Source organism: Drosophila takahashii, chromosome 2L, assembly GCF_030179915.1.
Source record: "Drosophila takahashii strain IR98-3 E-12201 chromosome 2L, DtakHiC1v2, whole genome shotgun sequence".
NCBI classification, from domain to species: Eukaryota; Metazoa; Arthropoda; class Insecta; order Diptera; family Drosophilidae; genus Drosophila; species Drosophila takahashii.
In genome coordinates, this window is record NC_091678.1 from 32,520,407 (window position 1) to 32,548,301 (window position 27,895).

General features: G+C 37.4%; 2 protein-coding genes across 7 annotated transcripts in view; one reads left to right on the forward strand and one right to left on the reverse strand.

The window, feature by feature from the left end:
* dpr21 (defective proboscis extension response 21) overlaps positions 1-27,895 on the reverse strand; it is a 303,758-nt gene that overhangs the window by 108,884 nt on the left and 166,979 nt on the right. The gene's annotated exons all lie outside the window — the stretch shown is intronic.
* LOC108054889 (uncharacterized) lies at positions 7,790-8,304 on the forward strand. The gene is given in 1 exon segment (XM_017137991.2): positions 7,790-8,304. A coding segment is annotated over 1 exon segment (285 nt). The 5' UTR covers positions 7,790-7,850; the 3' UTR covers positions 8,136-8,304.

A 27,895-nucleotide genomic window follows, 5' to 3' on the forward strand; every position in this document is an offset into this window, starting at 1 on the left:
TTGTGAACTGCACGAAGATATATGGCTGCAGCATACGCATTTTCTGAAGCGTCGACGAACGTGTATATCTCGTTCGACACAGGAATTTTTCCATCAAACACATGACGAGGAATTTGATTGTCATTCAACATTTTTTTTTGCTTCCATTCCGATTGTAAGTGTGTTGGCAATTCTTCGTTATGTTAAGCCTTGCATGAATATTTTGGCCTTTATGACTACTGGAGAAAATAGTCCGAGAGGATCAAATATTTTGAATATTTCTGAAACCACATCCCGTCTTGTTATTTTGTCCAGGGACCGTAATTATTATTTGTGATTTTTATTTTAAAAAGACTACTGTGATATTTGGCTTTAAACGTCAAAAATAACGTTCCTTTTACTCTTGTCCACAAAGTATATGCATTTCAACAAATCTTGAAAGCAAATTAACTGTTATTTGTTCATGTCTATAAAGTGCATAAAACCAGTTAAATTGTTGATTAAAACTTCTAAAAATCTCAGTAGGCCTTTTAAAATAAAAATCACAAATAACTGTTATTTACGGTCCCTGATTTTGTCTGTGGTCACAGTTTGTATTTTTCTACAGAGTTTGTCAATCGCAGGATTCCAAGTGATTCCCAAAGTTTTAATGCTGCAGTCCTCATAGGCAGCATCTTCAAATTGTACTGTAGGAATGATATCTTCCTTATCCAATCCTTGAAGAAGATGGTTACTATTTGCGCACCATTTTCTTAATTCAAATCCGGAACTTAATAGAATGTGATTAAGTCCTTTTGAATTTAAAGTGCCTCTGGTATTGTATGAGCTCCGGTGATACAATCGTCGACATAAAAATAATTTTTAAGAGTAGACGATCCTATAGGATATTTCTGCATTTCCTTGCTTGCTAAATACTCCAAGCATTTCGTCTCCAAATATGGTGCAGACTTTGTGCCATAAGTGACGGTTTTCAATCAATAAAACTTAAGCCTTTCTGACGGATCATTTTTCCAGACGATCATTTCATATTGTTGATCATTTGGATTTATCCAATCTGCCTGTACATTTTTTCAATGTCAGCAGTGAATACATACTTATGCATTCTAAATCGAAGCAGTATTGACGTTAAACTGTTTTGCACTGTAGGACCTTTGTGCATTTAATCGTTCAATGATTTCGCATCACTGCTGATGCGTCAAATTTTTTTTTTTTTTTTTTATATTCCTTTATTTTTTCTTACATCTACTGACAAATATACATATCGATGGACATAAACTGAAGAAGTTGTGCGGTACGGCCGCAAAGCATTGCTTCGCACAACCGCGGCAGCTTAGGTGGCCATTTCTCTCCTCTCTCTCTCAGCTTTCCTGAGTTTCTGCATCAGAGCCGCAGCGAAATTGGCCGTCGCGTCCCACTCCAGTTGACCTTTCAGCATTGTTGGCAGTAGCGTGCTGGGGCTAATGCTGACACCGGTCGCCGTTTCCAAGGCGGTCCTGTCCTCTAAGAACCGCACGCACTCGAATAGGACGTGGTTCGCGTCCTCCTCGATTCCAGAACCGCAGGTTGGGCATCCGTCCCTTGTGTCGTGACCGTACTTCTTCAAGTACGACCGGAAGCAACCGTGTCCACTCAGAATCTGGGTCAGGTAGAAATCCACCTGCCCATGCTTCCTTTCCAGCCATGGACTCAAGACTGGAATGAGTGCATGGGTCCATCGCCCAGATGTCGCGGAGTCCCATCTCTCCTGCCACTGAGAAATTGATCTTCTTCTCGCGGGCTGTCGCGCCTCACGCCTAGATAGGTCGTCCGTGCTCGTTACCGCTTCCTCTACTTCTGCTGCCTCTCTTACCAGCTCGTTTATCGGAACTAGACCAGCGATGACCAGCGCCGCTTCCTCAGAAATCGTCCGGAAGGTGCAGGATATTCTGATGGCACATAGTCTGTGGGTGCGTTCCACGCCCCTCATGTACGATGGCGTCGTGGCGGCCTTGGCCCATACCGGGGCGGCATATAGTACTTGGGACGTAACGACGCTCGCTAAGAGTTTCCTCCTTTCCTGCTTTGGGCCCCTCGTGTTCAGTAGAATCCGCGAGAGCGACCTGGCGGTCGCTGCGGCCTTCTTGTTGGCATACTCCAGGTGCTCTTTAAAAGACAGCCTGGTGTCGATCATGACGCCTAGATATTTTACTGCTCTTTGCGAAACTACTTCAACCCCGCCAACCGTCAGTTTGGCTGTCTCGACGCATTGCCGGCTGCTTATAAGGACAGCCTCTGCCTTGTGTGCCACGAGTTGGAGCCCGGCAAGTGACAGCCATGACTCAACCTTCCTTACCGCTGAGTTGGCCATGGCCTCCACATCGGCTGGCTTCTTAGCCACAATCGTAATGGCGACGTCGTCCGCGAATCCAGTCACATGGACGTTGGCAGGCATGGGAAGCCTCAGCACTCCGTCATACATTATGTTCCACAGCAAGGGGCCTAGGACCGATCCTTGTGGCACCCCAGCAGTAACATTATACTCTTTTGGGCCGTCGCTCGTATCGAACCGCAGCACCCTTTCGTCAAGGTAGCTGTCGATTATCTTGATGAGGTACTCCGGTATCCGTTGCCGCCTTAGGGCCTGCATAATCCCTGTCCAGTTGGCAGTGTTGAAGGCATTCTTGATGTCAAGCGTGACCAGCAGACAGTATTTTTTCGTGCCGCCTTTCCATCGCTTCCCGCGTATGGCTTCCGCTGCTATCCCGGTGACCGTTCGGATCGCGTCTCATGTAGACTTTCCTTTCCGGAACCCAAACTGGGTGGGGGAGAGGCCACCAGCTGCATCTATGGCCAGATTTAGCCGTTTCGAGATGAGCTTCTCGAACACTTTGCCAACTGTGTCGAGCAGACAAATTGGCCTGTAGGAGGAAGCTTCACCAGGTGGCTTCCCAGGTTTGTTCAGGAGCAACAGGTTTTGAACTTTCCATCTCCGTGGAAATGTTCCCTCGCGCAGGCAGGCGTTGTAGAGCGCCGCGAAAATGCCCGGCTGAAGCGCAAGCGCCAGCTTCATTGCTTTGTTGGGCACTGCGTCGGGTCCTGGGGCTTTATTGTTCTGCAGGCTGCGTCCTGCTTCAGCAACCTCGGTCTCCGTTATGGCCCTGAACTCCCACGTAGGTCCCGTTTCGTGCAGTGTGCTCTCCTTGGCGCTACCCGAAGGGAACAATGTGCGAACGATCTCACTCAGGGTTTCAGGGTCCGTTGGAGAGCGGCGTCCGCTTCCGTGACGAAATGCATGTCCGCAAGGCACCTGCTCATCTGTTCGGCGTTCAGCGTCTCCTGGCGGTAGCCCTTGGCTGCCCGGTTCAGGGGTCCTGGTCCCGGGCGTATGCCCACTGTGCATAGTATGGCCTCGTGGTCGCTGGCCGTGCAGAAGTCGCCGATTCTCCAGTGAGAACGTCGGGCTAGCGGGGAGCTCACAAAGGTGAGGTCTATGATAGACCCAGCTCCAGCCCGATTAAAAGTCTCCTGCGTCCCTTCATTAAGCAGCACAACGTCCAGCGTTGCAAAGGCTGTGAGTAAGGCTCGCCCCCTGCTGTTGGTGCTGGGGCACCCCCATTCTTCGGCCCACGAGTTGAAGTCGCTGCGATGATGGTAGGGTGGCGGCCCCTTGCATCGAAGGCGATCGTGTCCAGTACACGTCTAAAGTCCACCTCGGATAGACTCAAATACAACTCTTAATTTGGTTGTCTGACTGTCGGGTTTGAGAACGCAATGATGCGGTATAAAGTAATGGGACTTTGGAAGATGTATATGGGGTACTGCCTTCATTTGCCCAAGAGCTTCCTACTCCTTCATGAACTCTATGTATCCTTTTTTTATTTCCTGATCCTTTTGTAGTCTTTTCTCCAACATTTTTACTCTGGTTGAAAATTATCCATTTCCCAGAATTTAGCGAGTTGCTTATCAACTTTTCCTCCTTCCGTAAGTACAGTACATACTGATGATGTATTTTCCCGGCTACAATCCATCCAAGTTTGGTATTCTGTAGCTTGGGGAGTCCATTCTTTATACTCATGCACTCGGGTTGCATTATATTGTAGTAATGCTCGGCTCCAAGAAGAATATCAATTTTTCCAGGCTTTCCAAATTGAGGGTCAGCCAACATTATATTTTTTTGGTATTTTCCAATTATCAGTCGAAATTGTATACGTTGGTTGATCAGCGACTATGTGAGGCAAAACCATTGCTTCAAGCCGTGAACTAAAATCGCCTTGTTTTGACTTTAGCTGAACATTGATCCTTGCATTGAAAGTCTGACATTTTCCACCAATGCCATTTATTTTCAGCATCGAATTTGTAGTTTTCAATGAGAGCATTTTAATTGCTCTTTCGGAAATGGCATTAATTTGGGATCCAGAGTCAAGCAGGGCTCTGAATTCTGCCTTTTGTCCATTTACTCCTTGAATAATTACACGGACGGTCGCCAGAAGAATATAACTGGATTGCTTTCCACTTGCAGATGCGGCTGTGATGCTATCCGAAAATTCAGGTTTTGTATCCAAGTGCAACAATGTATTGTGCTTTTTGTTGCATTTAAAGCAATCTCTCTTTGTGCATGTCTTTGACGGGTGATTTTGGCTTAGACATTTAACACATAATTTTTGTTTTTGAACCCAGCTAAGACGTTCTGCTGGGGTTTTCTTTAAAAATTCGTTGCATTTATATATGCTGTGATTTGGTTTCTTACAAAAGAAACAGTTATATTGTGTTTCAGCTCCAACTGATGCACATGTATTTTGCTTTTTTCCTTTTTCCGATCCAATGGCTTCAAGAGTGAAAAACCTCTGTTCAAGAAAGCTTAAAAATTCGTTCAAAGGCTGAATTTGCCTTGTATTTTGAACGGATTGCTCATATAACAAGTGGTTGGGTCGATCAAGCTTTTTTGTTAGAAGACAGAGTAGAAGTGGATCCCATTTTTTTTGAATTAAAGTATTACTTAATACTCTTCTATTGGTGAAGCGTTCTTCAAGTGTTTTCCATGCAGTTGAATAATTTGCCTCGGTTAGTGATAAATGGCGAATTAGGCGTTCGGCCTCTCCATTAACGTTAGTCTTCAAGTACCACATTTTTTGTATAGTGGGTAACGTTGATTCATGAATCATTTTTTTGAAAATATTATGAAACTGTTGCCATTTTAAATAATCCCCATCAAATTTGGGTATGGCTGCCTTTGGGAAATGTAATGCATTTTGAACAGCATTTGTTGGAGAACTATTTGTTGTCTCCTTTTTAACATACATTTCTGTTTGTATTTTTATGACTGCATCTTCTGCTGCCATATATCTGCTGTCGTCATATCCAAGTTCCTTAGGGTCCTTAAATTTTTTATAAATTTTGGCATGAATATCTTTTATTTCATTCCAATATTGTGTTATGACGGTCGAGAAATTCTGTTTCGTTTCTTCGGTCATTTTATTTATGATGCGCTCTAAACAATCAAGCAACACACTTTGTTCTCTGAACATCGATTCTATTTCGATGTCCTCTGCTGTGGATGCGGTGGATGTAACATCCGCTTCCAAGAGAGACAACTGATTGTTGAATTCTGTCTTATAGTCCTCAACCAATTGCTTAATTTTATTAAAGAATTCATTGTTAAAATAATCGTGCTCTAACGTGACTCCTTTGAGGAAAATATTTATTTGATTATCCCCGGAGTTGAATTTATCCCACAGGGACTCTAACGTTAATAAACGTTCTCTGTAGTAGGCTGGCTTGGAGTCCCAATTTGAACAATTGTTGCGGTTCAAAGTCACCAAATGTAGGATTTCTACCGAAATCGGGTTTGCTGAAAAGGTTTTTTTGCGTGCCTCAAGTACAGAACCAAAGGCAAAGTCGCCGCGATAAGTACAGAACAAATTGGGCTGCGGACAAGTGAATACGTCAAAATTTCTTTTCGTACTTATTTTATTGAGCATGGCTACGGGTTTATATACATGATTTGGGGTTACAAGGATATTTACTTAGGTCTAGTCTAGATACAAATGGACAACATGGTTTATTATCAGTTTACAAGAAAATAGCCTAAATAAGCAATTACATCTACCAAATGGTCGGGTTAGAATTTCCCAAGGGTTATGACAGATGGTGTGAAGACACGTCCGTCGGCTGGATGCATATGGTTTATGACCCATTTATCACATGCAGATGTGCGCAGACCAAGATATCAGCTACCTTGCTCAGGGTAAAAGCGCGTGCCGATCGGACGTCTATATCTTATAGCTCCCATAGGAACAATAGGGTGAAATCGGTCAAAATTGGACGTTTTTCAGGATATTTCGCGCAGAATATAAGCTATTCCCATGAAACTTTCAAATCGTATTATTTTATGCTTACCTTGATCAGGGTAAAAGCGCGTGCAAATTTGGCGTCTATATCCTTAAGCTCCCATAGGAACAATAGGGTCAAAAATTTTAAAATTTTATTTTTTTCAATTATAAAATATTTTGTTGTTTATTAATTCATGTTGCTATTCTAGTCAAGTTTTCATTCGTTCATTCGGCAAGCCGAAGCTTTAATACCCACTGGGTATTACCCAGCAGATTTTACGAATGAAAACTTGACTAGAATAGCAACATGAATTAATAAACAACAAAATATTTTATAATTGAAAAAATAAAATTTAAACATTTTTCACCCTATTGTTCCTATGGGAGCTATAGGATATAGACGCCAAATCGGCACGATTCGGAAAGTTTCATGTCAATAGCTTATAATCTGCGCGAAATATCCTGAAAAACGTCAAGTTTTGACCGATTTCGCGAGCTTTTACCCTGAGCAAGGTATGCGTAAAATAATAAGATTTAGAAAGATTCTTATCAATAGCTCTTACACTGAGCGAAATATCTTCATTTTAAAGCTATATCCGATTGTTCCTATGGCAGCTATAGGATATAGACGTCCGATCGGGTCGGTTTTCAAACTTGATCTGCGTACACATGTTTTAGGACGACTGTGAAAGTTTTAAGTCGCTAGCTTTTAAACTGAGCATATAAAAGGTATTGAAACAGACATACAGACGGACAGACGGACATGGCTATATCGACTCCCCTATTGATCCTGATCAAGAATATATATACTTTATGGGGTCGGAAACGTCAAAATTATAATTCCCTTTGCAAGGGTATACAAATATAGCAAAATATTTTTATTTATCACTGTTGGCGGCAGTCCACGTAGTGACGAAGCGCACCAGGAAAGTTTGCGAGGGCGACTACTACATATATACACGAAGAACTAAAAATCTGCTGTGATGGTCCGATGAGTTATACACCAATCGAAAGGTATCGCAAAAACTTAAGGGATTGCATACCAAGACTTTAAGAAATTCAATTGGTTTGGGAGATCCGCACAGTGGATAAAATAATAAATCTAGCGGAATAAAAGTACATTTTGAAGTTTTGAAAAATACGTCAACTTTTGTTTTTATTTTTTTGGAAAAACTTTGTAAATCTAAAAAAAAACCTTTGGATAAGCTTTTAATTGCATACCTGATGGGCTACGAACTTTAAAAGTTGACCTATTGTCACCACGTGTTCATGCAAAGATTTGAGAATGTGATTCGTCTTTAAACATAAAATCTATCATTTATGTACCCTTTATTCTATTACATAAAAATAAGTCGGGCTTTCCTCCCTTTGACAGCAAAGCGGGAAAATCAATTTTTATTTCAATGCACTATGAATTAGCTGACAAAGCTGGGAAAAAGGAGAAGGCCTGGGGACTATGAGCTAGCCTTCAATGCCTCCACATGTGTCATTCGGAAATCTGTTTTCCCTTTGGAAGCACGTATACGCAGGAAATTTAAAGCCTAGAATAAAAAAGGGGAGAAGATGCCACGCAGGCAGAGGAGTGCTTCGGCCAAGCCGAATGTCATCAGTCCTTTGCCCGTGTTACTGCCGACCGCCCGGCGTCCACAGATGATCTTCAAGGACGTGGCCGCCGATGCGCCGGGCGTGGCAGCAGGATAGACTGTGGGTCATGCGATTGGGGCTGGGATAACCGGGCTGTTCAGGGGACGTGGCCAGCAGCCGCACCACAGCGATCTGGTCGAGGAGGGTCCCTGCGCCAAAGAAATCCCGAGCAATCTAAATTTGAAATGCAATCAAATTTTATAGTATGCGGGTTTTTACAACAAGGCTAATAAGGACCTTACCACAAACCTAACGTCAGACTAATGTGGCTTACACTGATTTCAGTAAGGCGTTTGATTCTGTAAACCATCCGATTTTAGTTCGGGAATTGGACCTCTTAGGGTTTCTTTATAATGGATCTTAAGTTATTTGAATGGCAGGACTCAAAAGGTCATTTTTAAAAACTCTTTTTCATCCCTAATCCGAGTTACGTTCGGTGTACCACAAGGAAGTCATCTTGGTCCGCTCCTGTTTACATTATTTATAAATGACGTTCCTCTAGTCCTAACGGCTTCACGTGTACTTATGTACGCAGATGACGTTAAGTTGTGCCTCCAATTTAATAATCCCGCACAAGTTTAGCCTAACAATCTGATCTCAATGCATTTCAAACATGGTGCATGAATAATGACTTAAATTTAAATGGTTCTAAGTGTAAACAAATGACCTTTTTTCGTGTCAACCCTTACCATTCAACTTATACGTAGAGCGATCAAAACTGAGCTCAGCTCTACTTGGAGGTCAACAGACAGTGGTGAGGACCACTTCTACCTATACTTGGAGCGGTTTTGTGTTAGATAGAATAACGCCTGCTGACGACCTTGGAGTCTATATGGATCCTAAACTTTAATTTTCTGATCACATTTCTACCATAGTAAATAAAGCCAGGGGCGTGCTTGCATTTATCAAAAGGTGGTCGAAGGAATTCGATGATCCCTGTGTCACAAAGACCTTGTTTATTTCATTAGTCCGACCAATTCTTGAGTACTGCTTTCTAGTTTGAAGTCCCCAATATGGGGTGCATATAGACCGCATTGAGTCTGTGCAAAAAACTTTTTAATATTTGCCTTACGGGGACATAACTGGGATACAAGCCTAATACTGCCATCCTATTCTAGTAGACTACTTCTAATTAACGTGCCATCATTAGTTAATCGAAGAACTATGCTTGGTATTACGTTTATTAGGAATCTTATTCATGGTGATGTGGAGAGTCCCGAGTTACTGGGTCGCCTGCATTTTAATGTGCCAAATAGATTCACAAGAAACTATATTCCTCTAGTTTTAAATCATTGTATCTCTAATTATGCAATGCATGAACCTTTTTGAGTACTCTGCAATGACTATCATTGACAGGTTTGGGCACTGTTTGTGAATTGTCACTGTGAAGGAAGTAAGAAAAACAATTTTAAAAATTCCAAAACAATTCACAAAAACCTGATGAGTAGCTTAAAAATTAAGGACATAAGGTATCTTTGGGTCAAAAATGCATTGTAAAAGAAAATATTTTTATTTAATTCTTAAACGCTGTTCACAAATGAAGATTTTTAAACTTAGCTGTGACTTTAAAATTTTGAATGCGCCCACCTCCTTTTGTGGTTGACTTAGATTGAATTTTCCAAAACGACCGTATAAAAGAGACATGTAACTATTTAATTCCGAAAAGATTACCAAAATTGGTTGACCACTCTTGAAGATATATCACAAAAGCCGAAGAAAATTTGTGATTTTCTTAAATTAAAGATACCGCAAATACCAGAGCTGATGGACTATAGGCGTACTGGCAACTTATGCTTAGAAAAGCCTCATTTATCGAAATAAAATGGTGGCAGGCCTGGACATCGACCCATGTCATATTTTGTCGGCCTGTGTTTTTAGTTTGTTTTTTTTTTATTTAATTCAACTTTATTTAATTTTATTGCTGAAGAGTCAACAGGAAGGATGAACTATAGAACCAATAAGAAAGGAAAAGACCGAAAAACGAATTTAATGCAAGCATTTGTAATTCTTACAGATAATTTACTGAAGAGTGCAGAAGTTTTGTTTGTGTAATAAAAATGCATCTTTAATAATAGAATTATGCACAATTCAAAGAATTTAATGTTAGACTAATAACATAAACGGGTACAATTATGTGGTACTTCATGTTCATCTAGTATGATCAGAACAAGATGCATTTTGAAAATTAAAAAAAAAATTTTCTCGTTGAGCACGAAAGTCGGGCTTTTGGATTTAGCCAGCACAAAATTAGCACAAAATTATGTGGTACTTCATTTTCATCTAGTATGATCAGAACTTGATGCGGGGTGTAGGCCGTTTGCCGTTCTACACCCCGCATTTTGGGTATTTAAAAAAATGTTTTTCACTCGAGCACGAAATTCGCGAATTAGGCCCGAAATTAGCACCAGATTAGCACGACATTTTGAAAAAAAGAATTAACATGATCGGAGTAATGGGGGGTGGGGCTCGACTGACCTCCATCTGGTGGCGAAATAGAGTTCGCCGGGTTTTCTAGAAACGGGATAAATTATAGTTTATTAATAAATAAACTTTTGATTCTTTTAAAATAAGGTATGTACTAAATATAAATTGTATGCCGTGACCTGTCTATCCATGTGTAGGTAAAGTTATTTGTAAGTTATGTTTGCAAAAATTGCTTTTGAGCAGTTTGCCAACTTTATTGGACTATAACTAACGTTATTCAATCGTATTCAAGCTAATTTTAGTATTTATGTAATATGTGGGTCCTTTTTAAAGTGGGGAATTTATTAAATATAGATGGAAAAAAATATTGAAGTCAGAGATGCTTATGTAGCTGCTCTGTAGCGACTCTTCACGAAAGATTTAGATGTGATTATTTTCAACAAATAAAAAATATAATATAGCTCGTACGTCTTAATTGTTTCCTAAAATAAATTTATTTGTTGATTTTTACGGCTTTTTTTTAGCAAATGAGTACTTCGCTTTTCGAGTGCCTTTGAGTGCCATCCCCAAATAAGTTTATTCCTTAAAAAAAAATTCGTTGATCAATTTACTAAAAGCGTATACCGCCGACTCGATGCGGTTTTGCCTTAGTTTTCGGTAATTTAAGTTTCATTTAAAGACTTAACTGGAAGTCGAGCTATTTTGATGTGCTTTGCTAAGAGAGCCCAAAAGTATGCGGTACTTTTTTTCTTCAGGTTTTAGTGAACATTTTGCACGCCAAAATTTGATTTTAGTGTGACTAACATCTAAAATCTACTTTTTACGTACGTACACTAATCGATCATGGTATTTTCGAAATCTATATAGTTTTGATCCGAAAACTACTAAACAGGAAATTACAGCGCAGTGTCGAAATGCCCGGCAGAGGGCTTAAGGGATTTAAGAGAGGACTTAAGTATGCCCAAAGGTATGCAGCATTTCTTGTACTTTCTTGTACTTCCTTCAGAGAGAACTAAAATATGACTAATCTGGACTATGCAAATATAAATGTAGCACACATTTGTGATGACTTCAGAATATGTCAAACTAACATTAAACAAATTAAAAACCATATTTTTAAAACAGTTTTTTTTAAGTAACCGAGTATTACTATAAAAGAGTAGATGTCGATTCTGGAAAAAATTGGGTCAGAATCGTGTGAATCGTGCACTATGAAAGGACTTTTTCAAATTCGGCTCCTAAGGACTCCCAGGACTCTCGAAAAAAGCGAAATTGCTTGATTAAAACATCAACCATTCCCACAGTTTACAACAAAACAAGTTGATACTTTTTTTTAAAGCTTTGCTTGTGAAAATCTGTGAAAGCCCAGGAGATGAGCCCCAACCGACTTCCGGTTGGGGCACTTAATTTATTTTTCCGCACTTATTATGCGATCGGATCCGTTTTTGGTTTAAATTATGGAGCTAAGCCATACAATCAGTAAGGTTTTTTTTTTGACCCACGCACAGTGGTTGCGCCCATAGGCCAAATTTCAAACAATCGCCAGTACCAAAAATGATTTATTAGTAACCAAATTGTCTCAAAAATGACTAAGCTTTTTAATGGCAAACCGGAATTTTCTGGAAATCTAACGGGACTTTCGAAAAATAGAACGCAAAGCGTGAACACGTGTTCAATTATGCAGCGCAGTGGCGTTACGTTAGCATTTCGTCAAAACAAAGTTGCATTTCAAAGTGGTGAAACGTTCGCAAGAAAGGTCCGAATTAGATTATTCAAAACTAGCAATACCCGAAGCGACGTTGTCCGCTACTATAAGCAAAGCATTTATTGCTGATTTTTTCATATATTCAAATTCAAATTAATATCAGAGTAAAATCCCGCGTAACCTTAGTTAAACAGTAAGCCCACCTAGAACGCACTAATATTCTAATCCTTCTGGCCATAACATACCTTACCTTAACACCGCATTACCCCAAATATTACCTCACTTTAACCCCACCTATTTTATTCTAACCCTTAGCACACTTTTTTAGCAACTTAATGCTCTTTTCACTATTTCCTCGTCTTAACCCACCCTAGCACTAGTTTTCCTCTTCTTAGCTAACCTAACTTTAGTCTCACCTGAAAAAAAATGTTCCTTACTATACTTACTTACTTTAACTTCACTTTTTTTTAGTAAAACTTGTTTGTCACCTTGACCTTATCCTCACTAAAGTCCAAACAAACCTTACCTTTCTCACCATCCCTTACATTACTTTTACCCTAATATATCTAATACCTCCTTAATCGCAACTTAACTCCTAGCCTCACCTTATTCCCACCCTAACTCCACCGTTCTGGTAGCCTAATTATATAGTTTTGGTAGCTAAGCGAATGCAGAGAAAAACATACTCTTTTATACCGTTAATTTCGAACAGCTTTAACCGCCAAAAACCTTAAAAACATAAAAAGAATATATAAACAAGAGAGAACGCTATAGTCGGGTTGGTGTCCCGACGATTTAATACCCGTCACTCAGCTAAAGGGAGTGCGAACGCTGTACTCGGGTTCGTGTCCCGACTATATTCGTAGCTCAGCTAAAGGGAGTGCGAGGAAGATAGATATATGTAGATATTTTGATTGCGTATAACTTTTTAATGAATGGTCCGATTTGAAAATAGGTATAAATAAACAACCAAATTGCATTCATACTTCTCGGAAATCTTTATAGATGTGGGCGCAGGACACATTTTAAAATCGTTAGTGGGCGATTGTGGGCGTTAGAGGGGGCGTGGCGCTCGGCTGAAATAAACTTGCGCTGCGTAGGAGGCCCAAGAATATGTGTGGAAAATCTCAACCTTCTAGCTTTTGTAGTTTCCGAGATCTCAGCGTTCATACGGACGGACAGACGGACATGGCTAGATCGACTCGGCTAGTGACCCTGATCAAGAATATATATACTTTATGGGGTGGGAAACGCTTCCTTCTAGCTGTTACATACTTTTGCACGTATACAATATACCCTTTTACTCTACGAGTAACGGGTATAAAAATAACACACAAATACCTATGAAAGGCTACGGCCAAAATGCTTTAACCGAAAACCGGATCCGCTCGCAGGATCGATAGGTAAACAAAAAAAGAAGTGCCCCAATGTCGGCTGGGGATCAACAGCTGGAGTTAAATATTTTCTGGAAATAAGGAAAATTAAAAAAAGCACCTAAAGCTCCAACCCTTTTGGGTGAAAACAGTAGGTGTAATTTTGGAGACGAAATTTCCCAACAATTTTCTTCGAGCGCCCCTCGTCTTTAACACAATTTAAAAACAATTCTTTTTTTTAATTTTTTCAAAATATTTGATTTAGAATTGCATCCATTAGGTGATCCGTTATTTTATCCCAATTCAATCATTACATACTTATGAGTGATTCTTTGTGAAACGTATCGAGATTTTCTTCATGGTCTCAAAACGATATCTAATTTTTATGACACTATCACACCATTTAAAAAGGATTTTTAAAAAAGTTTCAAAAAAAATCCATTTGACAGAAGCGAAGATATGGCGTTGCTATTTTTTTGTTTAATTTATTTATAATTTTAAATTACGCCGGATAAAAAATAAATAAAAATACTCAAAAATTATTATTTTTGCCAAGCTTTCAGATGAAAATAACAACCATATGCAAAATACGGTCCAAACTTAAAAAAAAATTTTTCATTCGCGGTTTTCTGCAAATCGGCATTTTTAATCTTTATAAAAAAATAGTATAATGTTCTATACATAATTCTTGTTGGCTCCTAAAAGTTTCGTCATGGGACCTCCATTACTTTCTGCATTATTTAATAAAACATTAAAAAACAAAGCAGTCTTTCGTTGTTATACATTAAATTATATTAGACGAACAGTTTCGTTCTTCATGAATTCCGGGAGAACGACCGTTCCCATTTAGGTAAAACCAATAGGATAAATGCAGTTTTGTATAACAAATAAATCCCTACCAATTTCAACGTGGGACAATAACTTCTTGCTTAAAAATTAAATAAAAATATTTTCTTCTAAGATGCATTTTTGATCAAAAGACACCTTATGTCCTTATATTTTAGGACACTCATCAGGTTTTTTTTTCACAAAAACCTAATGAGTAGCTTAAAAATTAAGGACATAAGGTATCTTTGGGTCAAAAATGCATTGTAGAAGAAAATATTTTTATTTAATTCTTAAACGCTGTTCACAAATGAAGATTTTTAAACTTAGCTGCGACTTTAAAATTTTCAATGCGCCCACCTCCTTTTATGGTTGACTTAGACGACCGTATAAAAGAGACATGTAAATATTTAATTCCGAAAAGATTACCAAAATTGGTTAACCACTCTTGAAGATATATCCCAAAAGACGAAGAAAATTTGTGATTTTTTTAAATTAAAGATACCGCAAATACCAGAGCTGATGGACAATAGGCGTAGTGGCAACTTATGCTTAGAAAAGCCTCATTTATCGAAATAAAATGGTGACAGGCCTGGACACCGACCCATGTCACATATTGTCGGCCTGTGTACTCTGTTCTAATATCCAAACAGTAAAATTTTGATCATGTATTTCCAAACAAAAAAAAAATATTGGCTGCCTCTCTTTCTCTTCAAATGACTCTCTCGCTCTGCTTTTGTTGATGTTCGTGAGTGCTGCGAACTGCCGAAGCATGCAAAAAAACAAAATTAAAAATAAAAAAAATAAAAAAACGTGCTGCCAAATAGGCCCCCGCAACCCACGCAATCTTACAAAAAAATCAAATAAAATCAACCGTGGGTCCAAAAAAAAAAACCATTTCGATAGGTATTTATAAACACAAGAAAACTGCATTTTTACTTTTCCGAAGTATTGAAATTTTTAAAATCGTATATTAGCGATTGTGGACGTTAGAGGGGGCGTGGCACCCTTTTGAAACAAACTTGCGCTGCGCACACTGGGCCAGAAAGTTAATTTTTTGGCCAAAAATCTGTAATTTCTTTCCTAGGACAGTTAGAAGGATGCAGTTTTTTGCGTTTTTTTCTTAAAAGATTGAACTTTCCAACGAACTAAAAGTAAAATTTCTTGGAATTTTATATGATACAGATAATCCAGACCAAAGTCGGAAAATTTTACGTACTTTTCGGTTTTTTATTTTTAAAAAAATAACTAGAAGACACACTTCTTCCATTTTCGAAAACAATAAAGTATGAGATAAAACAAACTAAAAAAAATTAACATCACTAAAAAATATTATGTCATTTAAGATTTATGAACCGTTAAAAAGTGCAACTTTCGGAGGCTCCCACATCTACGTTTATCAAACAATCGATTTAAAAAAAATTTCTATTTTTTTTTCTTGTTACCTTTTAAGTTTTATATAATCAAATTATGTAAAAAAAATTGTTTAAAAATATTGTTTTTTGATTTGTTTTATGTTAATTTGACATATTCTGAAGTCATCACAAAAGTATGCTAAATTTTTATTTGCATAGTCCTGATTAAATAGATAGATATAGGTTTGGAAAATACCATAATCGATTAGTGTACGTAAAAAGTAGATTTTAGATGTTAGTCACACTAAAATCAAATTTTTGAGCGCAAAATGTTCACCAAAACCTGAAGAAATAAAGTATGGCATACTCTTGGGCTCTCTTAGCTAAGCTCTTCAAAATAGCTCGACTTCGAGTTAAGCCTTCAATTAAAACTTAAATTACCGAAAACTAAGGCAAAACCGCATCGAGTCGGTGGGCTACGCTTTTAGTAAATTGATCAACGAATTTTTTTTTTGAAGGAATGAACTAATTTGGGGATGGCACTCGAAGGCACTCGAAAAGCAAAGTACTCATTGGCTGAAAATAAGCGCAAAAATTAACAATTACATATATTTTAGCAAACAAGTAAGACATACGAGCTATATTATATTTTTTACTTGTTAAAAATAATCCCTTCTGCAAGTTTCGGAAAGAAGTCGAACAGCAACATCAGCATCTTTGACTTCTAAATTTTTTTTCATTTCCATCAATATTTTATGAATTTTTCACTTTGAAAATATGGTAAAAGAAAACTACTTGCCCGAATTCTTTGAAACTTTGGCATAAATTAGTTTAATGTATTATAAAAAGGATCCCAAACTCAATTTGGTCATTTTCTTAAAAAAGAAAAACGTATTTTTGGCCAAAAATCTGATCGGCTTGCCCAGTGTGCTGCGTAGGAACTCTTAGAATCTGCATGCAAAATGTCAATCTTCTAGCTTTTATTTTTTCATACGGACAGACAGACAGACAGACGGATAGACGGACAGATCGACTCGGCTAGTGATCCTGATCAAGAATATATATACTTTATAGGGTCGGAAATGCTTCCTTCTAGCTGTTGCACGAATATAATATACCCTTTTACTCTACGAGTAAAGGGTATAAAAATACCTTACTGATTGTATGGCATAGCTCCATACTTTAAAACAAAAACGGATCCGATCGCATAATCGGTGCGGAAAAATTAAGTGCCCAAGCCGGAAGTCGGTTGGGGCTCATCTTCTGGGCTTTCAAAGATTTCCACAAACAAGGCTTAAAATAACAAGAAAGGAAGCTACCTTCGGCCAGCCGAAGCTTATATACCCTTGCAGATAAAGTAATGCTCACTCTGTGCAGTTCCAGGTATTCCATATTCACACTCAGAAAAAAACACCGTGCTGGAAACAAGCAAAATCAGTCTTGATTTAAGAACGATTTCATACTTAAAATTTCAAGAACGTTTCGTACTGAAAGTTCTTGAATTGAGCACGATTCAAACTTAAATGCCAATTAAGCACAAATATTCTCAAACTCAATACAAAAATACTTAAATTGAGTTTAAAAGTATTTACTTTGAGACTGAATCAAACTTAATTCCAGTTCAGAAAGTGTTTGCCATATATGTGTGTTATGTGACAAGTTCTCGTTTATTAAATGGTGTAAAGGTAATAATGGAAAATACTATTTAAAAACATTATTATTTATAATAATTTTTATTTTATTTATATCTCCAATTATGGAAATTACCAAGGTTGGAAATTACTAAAAACTTTAAATGAGTAAAGAAATTCTAATAATGTAATATAATATAATGTATACAGAAATTCTAATAATATATTTATTGCTACGGCCAGATTATCCCATTCAATTTATTAAAATTGAAATATAAATATTTTCTTGGCTCCATTTGATACTTTTGTTTACGTAGTGTGGCCGTCTGACCGTAGCCTAAGGAATATTTCTCGTTTGTCGTTTTTCTATAAATAATTCGGACGGTCACTCTAAGTCACTCAAGTTTTACAAGCGTGTTCGTAATATGTATGTATGTATGTTTTCCGAATCAAGCGCACACGTGCAGTTCCTTATATGTGTACATATGTGTGTGCCCTAGCGCCACAACTCCGGTACTTTTCCTTCAATTATAAAAAAGGAAATATAACATTTGTTTCAAGTTTAATGTTACAAAAGTTTAACAATGTGATTTAAGGGCCGGCCTTGTGGCGCTAGAGCACATACATATACATATATGTATGTACATATCGAAAAAGAGAAAAGAAAAATCGGGTCAATGGTCGTGGTATTAATTTCATTAGAAATTTTTCGATTCTAATCGGTATTATTATAATTTATGCCTATTTCTGTACTGACTTATGCAGTCTCTCATAGATGTACACAAGTTTGTATGTATGTACATATGAATGTTTGCATGTGCATTGAAAGCGAAATTTTGCGCGCTTTTTTTAACTCTGTCGATAAGTACATATGTATGTATGTCGATGTCAACTAAACATGCGGATCTCACATATGTACTTGAAATTCCTAGAAAATCCGTTTTTAATATTGAATGCCAAAAATAGTTTTTAGCAAATATCTCATTAACTTACGAAAATTGTGTTTGCTTTCTTTACTTTAACTTTATTTATCTACATAAATTAAAATATTGTTGTGCATCATCTTAGCTGCACAAGTTAACATCCAGCAACTGCAATACATGAACGACGACGATATTAAGGAGGCAGTTGCGCCATTAGGTCTGCGCATTGAGTTTAGACAAAAACTCTACCAATGGAGGAATTCTCAGGTAAGTGACCAACTATAAATGTGTGAATATAATTTAAGTAAATATTTTCAATTTTGTAGAGCGGAGATAAAAAACAATTTTCCGAAAAACCTTCCGATGTTGTACCCGCAGTGTCGTCTTGCGGAAAGTCCGTCTTGATTAAAAGTTTGCATTCCCTACTTAATGAAACGCAAAAAGGCAAGGCTATTTTGGAGTACGAAGAAACCCATCGTAACCTTTCCCAAACCCTTCGTGACGACCTTATTGCGATTATAGTAGAAGAGGCAATATTCGGGAATATTACGATTAAAGTTCCCGATTTCCAAACCTTGCTGGATGAAATATGTTTGCTTTTTCCAAGCCAGATAAGCGTGAAGGTAAAATATTTGCTATAAATAGTTAGATTTGATTTTGAAATATTTTTTTATTTAGGAATATTACTTTATTCCCCGAAAGGGTAGAGGAAATCCGTCTGGAAAACTTTACTCAAAATATAGAAATCGCCGCAGCCAAAAGAAAAAAATGGAGAGAAAATCTTTGGAAATGGTGGTATCTGGGGCTGACGACGAAGACAGTTCCATCTGCAAGGCGTACAAGCTGACACTCAGCCGTACTTGCGACGATTGGGATAGTGTACGCGATATGTGGAAGAAGACTTTTAATCTACGTCGACAAGACGTTACAACTCTAAATAATTTAGAGTTTTTTGAAGCGTGGAATAAGTTTTCCCACGCTAAAGCTTTCGAACTGGTAAGTCAAATATGTACATTTTCGTTTTTTTTTTACAATATCTTCATAACAAATTTTGTTCTAGATTGATATCGATTTCGAAATAATGTATCCCGGCAAAGGTTTTCACTTGCTTTCCAAATGGCAAGAGTTTCGAGACAAAATTTTTGGCTACTATGAAGACAACATATCCAATGCACAGTGCAAAACGCAACTCACACTGGCCAAAAAATGCACCAACTTAGGTAAAGCTTCTTACAGCAAATATACTAAGTTAAGAGTTAAGCATATAATTTTTTTTAAATACTCTTGAACTTTAAATATAGAAATTGGATATTACGATTTATAAATATTTTATTTATGTATTAAATATTTGTATTATGAATAGACTCTAATTTACTATTCCAATACTGCAGATGCCCAGGACTTCTTGATCGCCACGTTGTTGAACGCCGTACTTCCCTCATCAGGCCGGTTCAGAAATGAGGATGGAAAATTAACGCGAAAGGCCACAATTTTGGACGCTCAGGAGAGTTTCGTCCTAAGACTAGTAACCATTAATGATTTCGAAATCCAATTGGATCGGGTCATCAATAAGTATTATAGTTCCGGCTTAAAATTACAGCCAATAATTATCGTAGTTGGGCCATTTGATAACGATATAAAAGATTTTTTTTTGTATTTTGATGCAAATCTAATAAGTTGCACTTCGTTCGTAAATTGTCTGGAGCTTTGTTTTAAGACATTTCAAATATTAACTTTTGAATATCCGAAAGCTTCACATCAGACTTGGCTGTTTATACAGCAGTATTTTTATGATATTAAAACCAAATACGACACCAAGTCTGCTAACATAGCTTCTTTAATTGATTATCTGAAAAATTAAATACGTTTTCTTTAAAGTAATGTAAACTTGACAAATCAGTATTTCAAGATGTTTCAATACTTTATTTGTAAAAACGGCTTTGCCGAAACTAATAAGGTAATTTCTCACTTTAAAGTAGATCATGTTTTATCAGGGAAAAATCTAAAGCTGCAATGTATGCAACAAAATTGTCACCAAACCTTTTCCCAGTTCTCCCGACTTAAAAAACATTTGGATAAATGCCACAAAATCGATAGTGAAATCAATTTAAAAATGGAAACTGTCGAAATTAATTATGTTTCGGAAGCCTATTTACCGCTTAATCTTGATGAACCCTTTGTAAAAGAGAAAGTTACTAAGAAGTCTGAAATTGAAAGTATGGAAAAACAAATTCTTGAGTTCTCTTTAATTTTGTATGAGCAAAACTTTATGCCAAGGAAGAATGTATGTCAAATTCAGAAAATGACAGCTTCTTTAATTTCAACATTAGGATCCCTAATTGAAGAGCAGTTAGATACAAAATCAAAATCGGAAGAACTTTTGTTTTCTGTAAAGACCCATTTAATAATGTCAAATCCGAATTTTTACAAGCTTTAAAGAAACAAAATTTATATCAAGACCCAATGTCATTCAAAATCGATCAAAAAATTGTCAAAAAAGTCCATCGAGGTGTGTCTACAATGGCTCCAAAATCATATACATTAAATGTAATGACGTTAAGATTTATGTTTATAAGAAGAAATTCGAAAAAAGTCCGAAATTTAACATTTCGAACTTTAAAAAATCTTTAAAAAAAAAACTGTGCCATTGAAAAAAAAAATAGTGGTATTTTCGTGATTTGGGGGTCGAACACTAACAGAATTTGCCATCAATTGCTTTGGAGTTCTCCAAGAATATTATTTTGTAAACTAGTGATATCAATTTGTGGAGCTTACATTATATTTCCCAACATTCCTCAGTATCTTCTCTCAAAGCTTCAATATCAGGGGTGTCTCAGAAACCGTCGACGGTTTTGGGGACGGTTGGTTTAGAAACCAACCGACCAAAACCGTTGGTGTCACAGGAATTCGAGAGATTTCCTTTTTTCGGAAAATTTACCGAAAAACGACCAGGGCTGGACGCATACACTAAATATCGAATATTCAATAATTATCGAATTTTATTTGACTTATTTGGACTATTTTCCAATAAGTTTTAAACTTAATTTATGTTTTTCTTGCAAAATTACAAAAAGAATATATGTTTAAAGCGCATATTGTACATAATAAAAGAAAAAAATTCAAAATTTTAATTACCCGCCAGGCTACATATTGCAGCCCTGAACAACGGTTTGCCGCGGCTGCGTTGGTTTATTTTCATTTCTAAGTTGGCAAGATTTTTAAAAGCGAACTAAAATGCCGTCTGCTCTAGAGTACTTGCGAGGCATAAACTGCGAGAGGCTAGGACGCAGAGGAGATCCTTACAAACGGTTTTACATGGACTACCATGGAGATTTAACTCATTGGCCAGGTCCTTTCACAAGAATGCGGCCGCCCTGAGTAAATCCTTTGGCAATGTCGATATTATCGCGAATGAATCGGAAGAACATGGTGTCTTGCGCTGGTAACCTATGTTTACCCCTGAAAATTAGCAAAGCTTATTAGTTTAAATTAATAATAAACAAAAATGTTGTACTTTTTTACATGTTTGTCTTCTTCTTCTTCACAGCCAGCGTTTTACCTGGCAAAAATATGACATTTTTTCACGACAGTGATGCCAACTTTTTGCAAAGGCGGCCTTTCTCAATAACTACAACTTCTTTTACCATAAAATTTTTACCAGAAATAAGTTTCATTTTTAACTACAATACTACAAGGAAGTATAAGATACCAAGTCTAACTCTCCCAAAACTACTCCAAACTCGCCTTACTCTTAGCAACCAAGCAAAGTATTTAGGCGTCATCCTAGACAAGAAACTCCTCTGGGCAGAGAACATCGCGGACCGCACACGCAAAGCGGCCATAGCACTCTTTGCTTGTAAAAAAGCTATAGGGAGAAAGTGGGGCTTCTCTCCCGTAATAGTTCACTGGCTATACACTGCAATAGTCAGACCCATTCTCCTCTATGGAATCATCGTCTGGTGGCACTCCCTAGAAAAGAATTGCAACCTCAAGAATCTGCACAAGATCCAAAGAAGCGCAGAACTCTGCATAAGTGGGGCGCTTCGCACAACCGCCACTGAAGCAATACAATTCTTGACCTAGAACCTCTAGACCTGCTTGCCAAAAGCTGGGCATCAGCAACGGCGCTGAGGCTCCGCGAAGCGTCGGCCTGGTCAACAGGTTCATCAGGTCACTCCCGTATACTTACAAACCAGCGTTATATACCACACAGAACAGACTACGTCCCACCCACAGTCAACTTCGAAAAAACTTATAAGGTTCTCATACCCACCCGCTCAGAATGGGACCACCTCCCTCACCAGATTGAGAACGCCGTCAACATATACACGGATGGCTCCAAGCTTAACTTGCAAACAGGAGGGGGAGTTTTCTCGCCTGAACTAGACATAAAAGTCTCCTTTCGACTACCAGATCACTGTAGTGTCTTCCAAGCGGAAGTGATGGCAATCCAGGAAGCCATGTCTTACCTGGATACAACAAAACACTGCAACACAGACATCTTCATATTTTCGGACAGTCAAGCAGCCCTCAGGGCCCTCGACTCCTACTCAACTAACTCACTTACTATCTCTGAATGCCGCAAATCTCTGAACGAGATGGCCACTCATCTCAGAATCAGTCTCATTTGGGTGCCTGGACACCGTAACATTGAAGGCAACTGCATAGCGGACGAACTAGCAAGACAAGGGACAACCACCGACATCCTTCGCGATAAGGACACGGTGGGCATGCCCATAGCTACCTGCAAGCTTCTCCTCAAGCAAAGATTGTACACCCTCTCCAACAACCGTTGGAATACGATCTCAACATGCCACACCTCCAGGCTTACCTGGGGTAACTATAATCCGAAAAGAACCAAAACCCTCTTACAATGTAACAGGGCAGACATTTCTACCTTAATTAATGCCCTCACGGGCCACTGTCTTTTAGGGACACACGCGCGCAGGCTAGGACTCAGCAGGCCCGTGGCGGCCTAAGTGAGGGGATTAGTTTATAATCCCCAACCATGCTCACCTAACCTAACCTAACCTAACTACAATACTAAGTATCTTTGAATAAATAATTCGTTAACAAAACATTTCGATAACTAACTCCGAAAATTTTATCAAGCAGATAGTTTATAAAATTAATTAGAGTTGTCTTAAATAATGTTATATTTTTGGGAAACATTTGTAAGTTGGGTAATTTTATCAAAAAGTCCGGCAAAATACGGGGGATTTAGAAACCGTCAAAAATGACGTCTGTGACACCGAGATTTGCTATTCGGGAGAAATTCGGTTGGAATGGTTTTCTGTGACACCCCCGTATATTTTTCCTACTGCGTTTATTTCGACTGCAGATATAAAGCAATATGGAGTGGAACGATCATTACACCATTTAATTGAAGAACTTAAATTATTGGAACAAGGTGTAGATGTTGATACATCAAATGGATCACAAGTAATTTTTTTTTTTAGGAGCAGTCATTGGAGATAATTTAGCTGTAAACACCTTAGCCGGATTTTTACAATCCTTTAACTCTAATTATTACTGTCGCGCCTGTAAAAGATCCAAATTCGAAATGCAATTCGATACTGTGGAAAAGTCTATTATTTGAGAAATCCAACTAATTATAAGTCCGACCTTCTTTTAAACGACATTCAAAGTACTGGAATTAAAACAAATTGCGTTTTTCACGAACTAGATAAGTTTTATATAACAGAGAGAACTTGTTTTGATTTAATGCACGATGTGTTTGAGGGAGTCTGCAAGTATGACCTATGTAATATTTTGCTAGCGTTAATCAAAAACAATATTGTAACATTAAATGATATTAATGGTAGAAAAAGTTTATTTCCGTTTGGTGAAACAGAGATAGGAAACAAATCAAATTCGCTTGATCTGGTACGTTTAAAAAATTATAATATCAATATGACTGCAAGTGAAACCATGAGTTTTACACATTTTCTTCCTCTAATGATAGGTGATCTAATACCTCTTGATAACCCAGATTGGCAGATTCTTTTATATTTGTTAGCTATAATCGATTTACTTTTTAAGTCTGAGTTTTCGAAAGAAGACTTAAATTATCTAAATAGTGTAGTCCAAAAACATCACAGTGCATACATCGAGTTATATGGGGCTTTAAAGCCGAAGCACCACTTCCTTGTGCACTATGCATCCGCTATCAAGAGAAGTGGACCAATTAAACATCTATGGTGTATGCGTTTTGAATCGAAGCTTAGAGAAGCTAAATTGTATACCCATAATATGAACTCAAGGGTGAATCCTGCTTATTCAATAGCCATAAAATCCGGTTTAAAATTTTCAAAAAATTTTTAATGGATCATCAAGATTCTTTGGAAGAGCCTTTCTTTCTTTCAAAAAGTACTGATACAATACTTAAAAACTCAGAACATTTCGATAAATTAATCTACCTTCATTACTTTGATTCTGCTTTTGAAAATTGTATATTATTTCAGGAACTGGATTACAAAGGGACTAAATACAAACAAAATTACTTTGTTGCCACACAAAATCCCAATGTAAAATTATATAAAATTTTAAGTTTTGTTAATTTTAAGAATAACGTTTTCATTTTATGTAATGAAATTAATTTGAAAAAATTTGACATTCACTTTCATTCTTACGAGATAGGTTATCCATCCGACAACGTATGTATTGTTAACATTTGTGAATTTATTACTCTTCCTTTGCACTCATATACAATAAACAACGCAAAATCTTATGTTAAATTTAAGTACCTATAAATAAAATCGAACCAACAGAATAAATACCAAAAATATAAACGATTTTTAAATTTTATTATACCTTTTTTCAAGAATATTTTAGATTTGTTATAAGAACTTGAAACTCTAAAGTCAAGCACCTGCTATCTTAATACAAGAAGCATTCTTATTTATTATAAGAATTATTGGGGCATAATATAACAATTTAATATTCTTGATTTAAGCATATATAATCTACCTTCTAGAATATATCTTACTAAGATCAAGAATTATACGTTCTTAATTCAAGCCTGCACTTTTCTTATTTTGTTAATTAAAATTTCTTATTTCAAGTACAAATATGTCTACATTTAAGAATGATTCATTCTTAATTTTAGAAAGGAGCGTTCTTAAAACGTACTAAAATCAAGTATTTTCGGTCTTGAAAATTCGTTCTTGAAAGCAGTATTTCGTTCTCAAGATCAGATTTTCGTTGCTTGGCTCACTTTTGACACTCAAAATGCTAGATTCAAGCACGAAATACTTGATTTTTTCCCTGAGTGCAGCGTTTCTATTTTTGAATTTTGTTTTAAAGTAGTCAAGAATTAAAACGCCTACTTGCTACAAAGTCACAATGAATTTTCTTATATATGTTTGAATATTCCTATGGGAGCCTTAAGATATAGTGGTCCGATCCGGCTCGCTCCGACATATGGACTACCTGCAATAGAAAGAAGACTTTCGAAAAAGTTTCATCGCGATAGCTTTAAAACTGAGAGACTAGTTCGCATAGAAACAGACAGACGGACATGGCTAGATAGACTCGGCTATTGGTGCTGATCAAGAATATATATACTTTATGTGGTCGGAAACGTCTCCTTTACTGCTGAAATTATAGTGAAATTATAAAAATATCAACTTGCTTGGTTGAAAACTGTGGGAATGGTTGATGTTTTAATCAAGCAATTTCGCATTTTTCGAGAGTCCTGGGAGTCCTTAGAAGCCGAATTCTAAAAAGTACTTTTTTAGTGCACGATTCAGACCCAATTTTTTCCAGACTTTTAGGTCTTATGGTCTGCTACACTTCCTTTGCTTTCTTGATGTTTCTTTTGTGTTCGTCAGTTGTGTTTGTAGACAATTTTGGATATTATTTTTTTTGCTCATTTGTATGTTATTATTGTCTATGGGTGCTTCTTGTAACTGCGAAGTTTCATCTTTGTTTTTTATACCGGTTACTCCTAGAGTAAAAAGGTATATAGTATTCGTGCAAAAGTATGTAACAGCTAGAATGAAGCTTTTCCGACCCCATAAAGTATATATATTCTTGATCAGGATCACTAGCCGAGTCGATCTAGCCATATCCGTTTGTCCGTCTGTCTCTCTGTATGAACGCTGAGATCTCGGAAACTACAAAAGCTGGAAGGTTAGGATTTCCTACACATATTCTTGGGCTTCCTACGCAGCGCAAGTTTATTTTATCAAGGTGCCACGCCCCCTCTAACGCCCACAAACCGCAAAAAGCCGTGGCGCCCACAGTTTTGTGTGCAAACAGTACCAATTCCGTGCCACAGATGGCGCCGTCGCCGCGTGTTCAACACTCCTGCTGCTGCTGGAAAAAAGCTGGTCACTCTAATTTTAAAAATGTGAATGCAAAATGTAGATTATTTGAAATGGGGCGCGCGAAAAACATACAAGAAGGCATATGTATATTAAAGTTGTTAAGCTGAGTAACGGGTATTTAATAGTCGAGAAACTCGGCTATAGCGTTCTTTCTTGTTTTTCTCTGCATTTCATTTATTAGAAGATATTTGTAAATTTTTGTTTTTATACCCTTATAGAGGGTATTATAATTTCAGTCAGATGTTTGCAACGCAGTGAAGGTGACGTTTCCGACCACATAAAGTATATATATTCTTGATCAGAACCAATAGCCGAGTCCATCTAGCCATGTCCGTCTGTCCGTTTCTATGCGAACTAGTCTCTCAGTTTTAAAGCTATCGCGATGAAACTTTCCCGAAAGTCTTCTTTCTATTGCAGGTAGTACATATGTCGGAGCGAGCCGGATCGGACCACTATATCTTAAGGCTCCCATAGGAATATTTAAACAAATATAAGAAAATTCATTGTAACTTTGTAGGAAGTAGGCGTTTTGATTCTTGACTACTTAAAAACAAAATTTAAATAAATAGAAACGCTGAATCAGGAATCCCTGGAACTGCACCGAGTAAGCATTCTTTAATCTACAAGGGTATATAAGCTTCGGCTGGCCGAAGGTAGCTTCCCTTCTTGTTTTGTTTGATTTTTGTACTGAAATTAAAATCTAAATTACTTTGTTTGTGTTTTTTATGATTTAAATCCACTGAAAGAACTAGAGAACTTCATTTCTTTATATTTAGAAAAGCTTGTGGAGAAAGGGAGAAGAGTTACACTTTCAAAAATGTATACTGAAGATAATTTAAGTACACTAGTTTACAGCCAAAATGCTCCCCAGCAATTAATGGTAAATTCTTTTTGTGTTGGACCCCTAGATCACGAAAATATCATTAATTTTTTTTTCGATAGCACAAGTTTAAAATGTTAAATTTCGGACGTTATTCTAATTTCTTTTTATATCTCGGCAGATATCTACCCGATTGGGGAAGTTTTCGTTTTATTTTAAAGTCAATAGATCAGAGCTTAACTTTGCCATACAGATCAATATGATTGGATAAGTAATGGCAGCGCAGAAGCTCGACAAAGATGAAAAATGTGTTTTTTGGCCGACTGTAAATCGGCTGTATATATCGTAAAAACTCGAAAAAAAATCCGTTGAAAAATCAAAATGGGTTCCAACCATAGCTCGCAAATAACTGTTGACCGATTCGTGCGGTCCCCAAATAACTGTTTTTCTCTGAGACTTTGAGCAAACAATCAGAGAGCAACCGATTGAATTGTTTGTACAGAAATTTTGCTCGCACTCAGCCGACGAGCAGTTTTTTCGGCTTTCTTTTGCTCGGCTCGCTTACAGACCGATTGCTC